The 8,356-nt window shown below is 49.6% G+C and overlaps 1 protein-coding gene across 1 annotated transcript in view; it reads left to right on the top strand.

Moving 5' to 3' along the window:
• Positions 1 to 3,654: 3,654 nt before the first annotated feature.
• The window catches only part of LOC107284781, a 31,987-nt gene continuing 27,285 nt past the window's right edge, over positions 3,655 to 8,356 (top strand). Inside the window, exons 1-5 of the mRNA XM_029283528.1 lie at positions 3,655 to 3,712; positions 3,971 to 4,009; positions 4,115 to 4,189; positions 4,696 to 4,732; positions 4,831 to 4,880. Of these exons, the coding sequence (XP_029139361.1) occupies positions 3,655 to 3,712; positions 3,971 to 4,009; positions 4,115 to 4,189; positions 4,696 to 4,732; positions 4,831 to 4,880 (259 nt within the window). The remainder of the gene's footprint in view (positions 3,713 to 3,970; positions 4,010 to 4,114; positions 4,190 to 4,695; positions 4,733 to 4,830; positions 4,881 to 8,356) is intronic.

Genomic DNA, 8,356 nt, shown 5'->3' on the forward strand with positions numbered 1-8,356 from the left:
ATTATTATTATTATTATTATTATTATTATTATTATTATTATTATTATTATTATTATCTTCTTTGCTATATGTGGGGTTCAAGAGAGCTGGGAAGAACCGGCCACTGAGGGCAACCTGTGGCTCCTGGGGGGTTCTGGAGTCTGGGATTGCCAGGCCTCCGGGCTGCACTTGCTTTTGGCCTAGGGCAGGGAAAGGGGGGTGCACCTGAGCAGCGCCATGATGGTGCAGGATAGTGTTTTTGCACCTGCTCCAATATCCTGGGCAGGGAGGCAAGGTCCGCAGCAAGGACTTGGGGGCAAGGCAGAGACCCCCTCCTCCTTCCAGTCTTCCTTCTGCCTGGTTCTTAACTCAGGGTGTGCTGGGCTACTTGGCTTGCAACTTCTCACCTTGGAGTAGTGCTAAAAACTGATAAATGAAGAACTCCCATCATATATCCATGTAGCCACTCTGTGAATCTGATGAAGTGCGTGGGAGCTGATAAAAGCTTCTGCCTTTTAAAGAAATTTGTTTCTACACAGATTTTGGAGGACTTTCACCTGAATTTATCTTTAAATGATCAAGGGTTAGGATTTTCTCAGTTTGAACACTATTTCCCTAACCATAAATTGATAAAGGCCTAAGGTTTTAGAATTTACTCTGTTGCCCTTTCTAGACTCTTGAGCATCGCCAGCCCTTTCCCTGGGACCTGCAGAGATGTGTCTTGAGCATAGCATGGTTCACTTCCCTACCTCTTTCTGAGGAACAGATTCTGATGGTGGCAATCAGTGTGTGGGAATATAGGCCTTTTTATAGGGGAGGAGCCCTGACTGCCATCGAGTAGAATCGCTGGCTCAATTTACCCCGATAACACAGTGTGGATTATTTTAGGGCTTTGCATACCTTTTACAGCAAAGACTGAAGGTTGGCTTGGTGTTCAGTAAAGACATGACACAGAACACTGTTTTTTAATGTTGTTTGTTTAGTCAAAATCTGTTTATTACAAGTAGTCCTTGTTTACAGACCATGCATTTGGCAACTGTACAATGGTGCTGAAAAAAATAAATGTATACCCAATTTACAACTATTTATGACCTTCACAGCATCCCTCAGTCTTGTGATTTCTATTACATTCAGTACGCAACCTGTGTTTTTGTTTTTGTTTTCCTCTCCTTGCGGAACTTCTGATGTGTACCAGAGAGTAATCAAGCATCCCAGTGCTCCAGGGAGGGGGGAGCAGGGTAGGAGGCAAGCAAAAGCAGAAGGTAGGAAGCTGACTCATCTTGCCTTTTTCTGTCTGAGAGCACATTCCCAGTCATTGATTTCCCACATAGCCACCTCTTTGCTTAGCATTAGGGTGATCCCACTAGGGTTGCTAAGCGAGGACTACCTGTAAGAAGATGTTGATGAAGGTCTGGAGGTCCTCAAGGATCCCAGGGTCCCAAAATATTCTGTTGCAGCTGAGCTGTTCATACTTGCTGGGAGCCATTTGGAGAAGCCGCACCCTCCCGGATTTGATATCCGGCCCTTGGAGTCCATTGACCCGACCGGCATTCCCAGGAACCTCTGCAGCCCCCAGGCAAATAGCCTAGGCCAGTTTTTCTCAACCCGGGCAATTTTAAGATGCAGGGACTTCAACTCCAGGAATTCCCCAGCCAGGAGTTAAAAGTTGTTGGGGTTGAGAAACGCCACTCTAGGCTGATAGTCGCTGATCCAAGGACTTTCATGCATCAGTCAACCCTTTTTTGAAGCCAGAGAAACTGTTATCCTCATGGTAGCAAATTCCAAAATTTAATTATGTATAAAAAAAAATCTGAAAGTGAGATGGGTGGTACCTTAATCTGACAAACAAATAAGAAATAAATAAGAACATCCTCTGAAAATGTTAGCTTTTGTGGCAGTCATGTTTACACAGCCCACTACTTTTTCCCAAAAAGTAGTGTTTTTAGTGAATACACAAAATTGTAAAAACATGTATTTAAGGAAGCATTCCCTGTTTTCTGTTGAAAACTATGCCATAATGCAGAGCTTCCCGTTTCCTCTTTAGCTTCCAACATAAACTGCCCAGTGGACCTCCAGCTATGATTCCTCCAAGGTTTCTGGGAGAAAAACAGCAGCACCCTGGAAGGATGGAACCCTGGGTGCTCTGTGGTTAGATGTGCAGCATTGCAGGCAAACTGTCCACAGCCTAGAGTTCGATCCCGATCGGCTCAAGATTGACTCAGCCTTCCATCCTTCTGAGGTCTATAAAATGATCCAGACCGTTGGGGGCAACACGCTGATTGTAAACCACCCAGAGAGTGCTGTAAACTGCTGTGGGCAGTATACAAGTCTTAAGTGCTATTGCTGTTGGTATCACCCAAAGTCAGGTACTATTGTTTTTAAGAAATTTTAAAGACTACTTTTATGAACATCTCCCCTGATGAAATGTTCCAGAACAATCAAATGCTCCCCCACTCCTTTGTGCCATTTTGGAAGAGCCTTTCCACCAGCAATCAGCACCTAGATGAGCATACATTAATTCCAAGATTAACACCAGACCAACAATCGAACAATACATCAATCAAGAAACTATCAAATAAACCAACAATAAACAGTCCAACCAAAGAATCTCTAAGACTACTCCCACCAACACTGACAGAGCAAGCCACTAGAACATAAACTGAGAGCAAATCCCATTCCTTACTAGTACTGATGATGTTACCTAGTTTGGGTGATGAAACAACTGCAAGAAAACAACTGAGCTCAGAGAGCACCAAACTCCTTCATTTCAACCCTGAGCTGCAAATATTCCCTTTATTGATATATGCAAAATGTTGCATTGCCTGCTAACTCTTGTGCTGCAGGGACTTGGTCATAGGGAAGGGTGGGACAGATGAATAATTGTGCCCCAGAGCTACTGCCTCTTAGCCCCATTACACAGGATAGAAGCAGCCACAGACTTTTCAGGCAGTCCCCAGTGTGTGTGTGTGGGGGTGCACTTTGGGAAAGCCCTTGTGCCGTCCCCTTCCTTGGTTGTGTTGCAGCTGCTGAGGCTGCTGTGCTGAGCTATGGACTGTACTTTGGGTGGGGACCCAGAGGCAGGCAGGCAGGCAGGCAGGCAGATGGAGGAGCAGAATCTGCTTCTTGCTGGGCTGAGAAATGACCTGGGTCTGGAGAGAAGTGTCCTCTGGAGGACGCCTCCCCGTGTGTAGGAATCTCTTCAGTGGGGTGGTGGCTCAGGTTTGGGTCCCTGCCTTGCTGAGCCAGGAGACTTCTGCGGGAAGAATGGTGGCTGGTGAGGAGAGCCCCTGGCCCACGGGAACGGCAGGAGAAGAAAGTCGGGTGCTCTCCCTGGACCTGGGGTTCCCTGCCAAAAAACTTGAGCAACAGACTTCCCTCGGCCTGAGCTGCAAGCCAGTCCATCTTGTCATGATCCAGCCAGGCTGGTTTCTTAGCAAGAGAAGATGGCACGGAAGTGAGCTGCGCGGAGATCACAGTTCTGCAAGCTGCAGGTGATCCGAAATACAGTCCCCACAGGCAAAGTGCAGCCTGGATTGTGAGGAGGTTTTGGAAAGTCCACCTGATATTCTGAGCCCAGGAACCCTGACTATACTTGTCTCCTCTCCTGGGTCTCTGAGAAGTAGGTCCCCGGGCTGCCTGATGTGCTCTCTTTCTGTCTCCTGCAGCACAGCCACGATGGGAGGCAGCCTGCTTTTTCTCTGCTCTTTCCTGATTCCAGTGATCTTGGCAGAGGGTATGTATAGCTTGGGGGGGGGGATGTCCCCCCAGGGTCTGTGCCTCAAGCTACTCTTGTGGCAACTGGTGGGGAGGAATAGATTTGGGTGGTTTCCTTGCATGTGCTGTAAAGTCAAAGCAGCAGGTTGAGGTCCAGGATTCAGCCCTCTCTGGCTGCGCTAGGCACATGCAGAGGAGGAAGAGGAGGAGGACTTGTTCCCCCCCTTGGCTGCCCACAGAACTGCCACATTGTGGATGTTTTGTTTGCTCTTTTCAGTGACTGAGCAAGAGAAAGAAAAGGATCCCTTCAACTATGGTGAGACAAATACCTTTATTTGAGCCTCTCCAATATTTCTGAGCATTGCTGCCCCTTTGGAACTGCAACCCCACTTCCCTTTGGTCTTCCTCATTCCTCTCCCAGACTACCAGACCCTGCGGATTGGTGGCCTGACCTTTGCCGTCGTTTTCTTCACGCTTGGCATCCTGCTCATTCTGAGTAAGTGAACTGCACACATGAAGGGCAGGAATGCCGTTTGCCCAGAGACTGGCCTCCCTGGTGCAGGAAAGGGGTGATGGCCTGCCTCACCTGGCCAAGGTGAGGCTGTGGCAAGAAGGGGACCCCAGGGGATAAAGTTTTCAGCACCCCCTTTGTACACATGAAAAGAAAGATGGAAACAGGAAGCAGCTGACAGCTACATCCCCTGGGCTGGATCTGCCCAAGTTGGCTTTGCGGGTGAGGCCAGAAGGTGCCACTGGCTTTGCTCAGGAGGTGCCCATGCCAGACTTGCCCTTTCTTGTCCAATGGAAGAGGAAGGCCAATGGTTTGTGTACAACGCAGCTACTTTGTCAAGTTCCCTCACTGAGCTCGGCATCTGGTCTGCTCTGCTATGGTGGGAGACATTCCCAGGGTGCCAGGAGAGCCATGGCCAGAGAAGGCTTCTCCAATGTCCCCCGCCCAGAGCCATCTCCTCTTGCTTCACTGTGCTGTGTCTTTTTCCCCAGGCAGGCGATGCAGGTGCAGCTTCAACACGAAGGCCAGGTGGGTGAGGTGGCATTGCTTCCTGGCTGCCCTTCTCCCCGTTGCCTCCCTGGGGAGTGGGAAGGTGGTGACACCTCCTGTCTGCTCTTGCTCTGCAGGGCTCCTGGTGATGAGGAGGTGCAGGCTGAGAACCTGATTGCTTCAAACGGTAAGGCTTGGCCACATCCTGCCCCCATTCAGGAGAAGGTTTTCTGGCCCTGGAAGGGGACAAAGGTTTGTGGAGTCTATTCAGTCTTCTGCTTGCCACCCCACCCCCATCGTGCTCAGTGCCACCTGCTGGAGCAGGAGATGAGCTTGGGGTTGTCATGTAGTCTGGAAAGAGTGCTGCATTTGCACAGAGGGAGGTCTGGCCTTCTCAAGGGGGCTTCCCTTTTCCTTTGGCTGGGAGGAGGGGACTGGGCCCACCAGAGCGGCCCTCCTGTATGGGCCATGCATCAAAGGTGTTTTTTTTTTCCAGCAGCACCACAGAAAGCAGAGAACTGAAGCAAAGGTGTGCAGGTGAGTTTTCAGAGAGGAAAGAGTATTTGGGGAGGGAAGGGGTTGAGTGGCAGAAACGGAGCAAAACTTGCCAAACTGAAAATTCAGGGACTGTCCTGGGAAGAGGAAGAGGAAGAGGAAGCGCTGACTGTGGAAGCCTGAGTGGACAAAGACAAAGAAGCCTTGTTTCTGGGCCTGAACCCTTTTGCGAGATTTTCATGAAAAGTGATCTTTGCTTTCTCTTAAGAATGGCTACAATTGGCAAGCCTTTGTTTTAAATGTTTAAAGCCAGATGTATCTTTGTGTGCTGCAGAGGGTCTTTCTGTTTTGCCACTGTCTTCTTCCCCTTCTTCTTCAGCAAAGGAGAGCTGACACTGGACCAGTGGATCCCAATGCAAACCAGATAAAGGGACATAGAAGTGATGGCCCCTGGTCCTCTAAGGGAATGTTGACATTTTGGTGTCCATGTTGACCTGTGTCCTGGAAAATCAGTCCTCCGCTTAACAATTCCCCACCAAATCCTTATCTGATTGCATAATGTTCATCTGTCATTACCGTGGTTGTGGTCTTGATATCGTATTTGTGCAACTATCTCTTCTGTGCCCCTCCCTCTTCTCCCATGCTGGTTTGATATTCTGACCTTCCCAGGAGAAGACCTGGCTGCTGCCGCCTTGGTGTGCACAAAGGCTGTGGCTGCCCTCCCCCCCCAGCTGAAACAAGAGGAGGGGAGGACAAGGCCTGTGGGGAGGGACCAGACTGAGAGAGAGGAAAGGGAGTCCAGGAATTTGGTGGTGTTCAGTCTTGGCAACAGCAGCCTCCCCCCCCCTTGCCCTCTGACCCTTCTCCTCCCCAGGTGGTGCCTGGGTCCCTCTAGAACAGTAGTTCTCAACCTTTTTAATGCCGCGACCCCCAACCGGTCGTAAGTCGAGGACTAAGCCGGTCGTAAGTCGAGGACTACCCAACCGGTCGTAAGTCGAGGACTTTCCCTGCCCGGGAGCGCCGCGCATGCGTGGTTCCGCCCCCTGTGTTGGCCGAGGCGTAGCTGGCAAGCGGCAGAGACGGAGCAGGCCGACCACCAACTGGCCCAGCTCAAGGGAGGTAAGGCACCCGCCGGAAAAGGGGAAAAAAATAGCGGACAGCCTTGCTTGGCGACCCCCGTGAAATGGCCGATCGACCCCAAATGGGGTCGCGACCCATAGGTTGAGAACCGCTGCTCTAGAAGCTACTTGTCAGCAAGGCCATACTGGTCCGTGCCCAGTGTCTCTTGAGGCCAGCCAGCCACAGGGCCAGAAAAGGCGTTGGAATGGGAGGGCTCTTCTCAGAAGTCTTCACTTGGCTCCCCAGGAGGCTAAGAGGGAAGTCTGGCAGTGTGCTTTCTTCTCTGGTGGAGATCTGCAGGGGGGGCGGAGGGGGAGGTCTTGTGAGCTCTTTTGCAAGGCTTTCATGGGGTGGGGTGAGGTGATTCCTGTTACCATTGACTTGATTTGGATAGGGACATAAGTTCTGCCAAGCTCCCACCCCTGTGGGTTGCAACACAATACCCTGCAAGATTTGGGTTCTTATTCTCAAGTGCTTGGCAGAATTAGCAACAGAATTCCGCTCAGGAAAGAATGAGAAACTCAATTCCAAGATGGTTTCCATTGGAAGTCCAGAGAGGAGCAAAGGCCTCTTCCAGATGAGGGTGGGAAGTGGGCTTGGCCTGATCTTAATGCCCCATTTCTCAGCCCTAGAAAGCCCCCCCCCAAAGGCTTCCCTGGTTACTTTTCATCTTCTGCAGCCACCTGGTCAGATGCCACCAGTTGAGGAGAGCAGAAGAGGAGCCAACCCCTTCCCTTCCTTCCCCTCCCCCTTTCCCTTTCCTTTCTCCTCCCCTTCCCCAGTCTTGTCTACTGTGGTTGCCACACCTTCTGTGTTGCCACTTGACTCTATTATCTCTGTAGTGTGCAGTAGGTAACAACCATTGAAAACATCTGTGTACAAATGTTGTAATTCCAAAACTTAAGCCATGGTTGTGCATTCACTTGGTGTAGGCTCTCCTGCTGTGTGGTTATGATAAAGGACTCCCACATGTTTGTGCTGTGTCTCAACTCAAGAGAAGTATCAAATAAAATATTGTTTCTATTTCAGTGCCTCAGTGTCCTCCTGCACTGCATGAGGGGTCCTTAGGAGGGTTCCCTGAATAAGGAGGAGTTGTGTCTCCTGCACTTCCAGTGCAGTGCCCCCCCCTTTCCTGCTTGCAAAGGAGAAATGCAGCTGAGGAGTCTCTCCTTTTCTGTAACAATGACTGGTTATCTATCATCTCTCTATATATCATCTCTCTCTCTCTTTCTCTCTCTCTCTCTCTCACACACAAACATCTCTCTCATCTCTATCTATCTATCTATCTATCTATCTATCTATCTATCTATCTATCTATCTATCATTCTCTCTCTCTTCTATCATCAGAAAAGGCTGAACAAATAGTGATGTTTACAAGTAGGAGACCACCCCACTTGCCAGTCACAGAAGGTGGGAAGCCGAGCTATTTGTGTCTGGCCAACTTAGTTGTGTGACCTTGGGAGGGGCTGCCCCCTTCGGATGGGATACCACCAGAGAGCAAAATCCCACAAAAGCTGGACAAAACACAAAGTGTGGTAGGGACTGGAGAGGTAGAGATTTCCTGTCTCTAAGTGGTGGACAAGAAGGAAAAGGGGTGGTGAATACACCTTTCTGGGAGTATGGGCTCTGAGTGGAATCTGTACCACTGGAATGTCAGATGGGCAGCCAATGAAGGACCCCAAGGAACTTGTTCTGTTGAGCGGCTTGATGGCCTGAGAGCCATCCGAGGGTGTTTCTGGTTGACCTTGGGGAAATCCTGGGCTTTCTGGGGTACATGTTGCTTTAGTCTCCTTTAGGAATTTCCCTGTAATGCAGAGCAGCAGCCAGACAGCAAAAAGTATTTGCTGGTATGTAGTGATCCGGTTCCCATGAAACACAAGACACAGGGCTGTCTGCAAAAGTGAGAACCTCGAGTAGATTCGTAAGCTCTCTTTTATTGAAAATTTTACACATAGACCTCATTGTCTTTCCTTCTCAAGTAGGAAATAGCAAACCTTCTGGTTAGCGATTTGCTAGACACAGACACAGATAACATTTATTTGTACTTCG

Source organism: Protobothrops mucrosquamatus, unplaced genomic scaffold (genome assembly GCF_001527695.2).
Source record: "Protobothrops mucrosquamatus isolate PMUCROS unplaced genomic scaffold, P.Mucros_1.0 scaffold115, whole genome shotgun sequence".
Taxonomy (NCBI): domain Eukaryota; kingdom Metazoa; phylum Chordata; class Lepidosauria; order Squamata; family Viperidae; genus Protobothrops; species Protobothrops mucrosquamatus.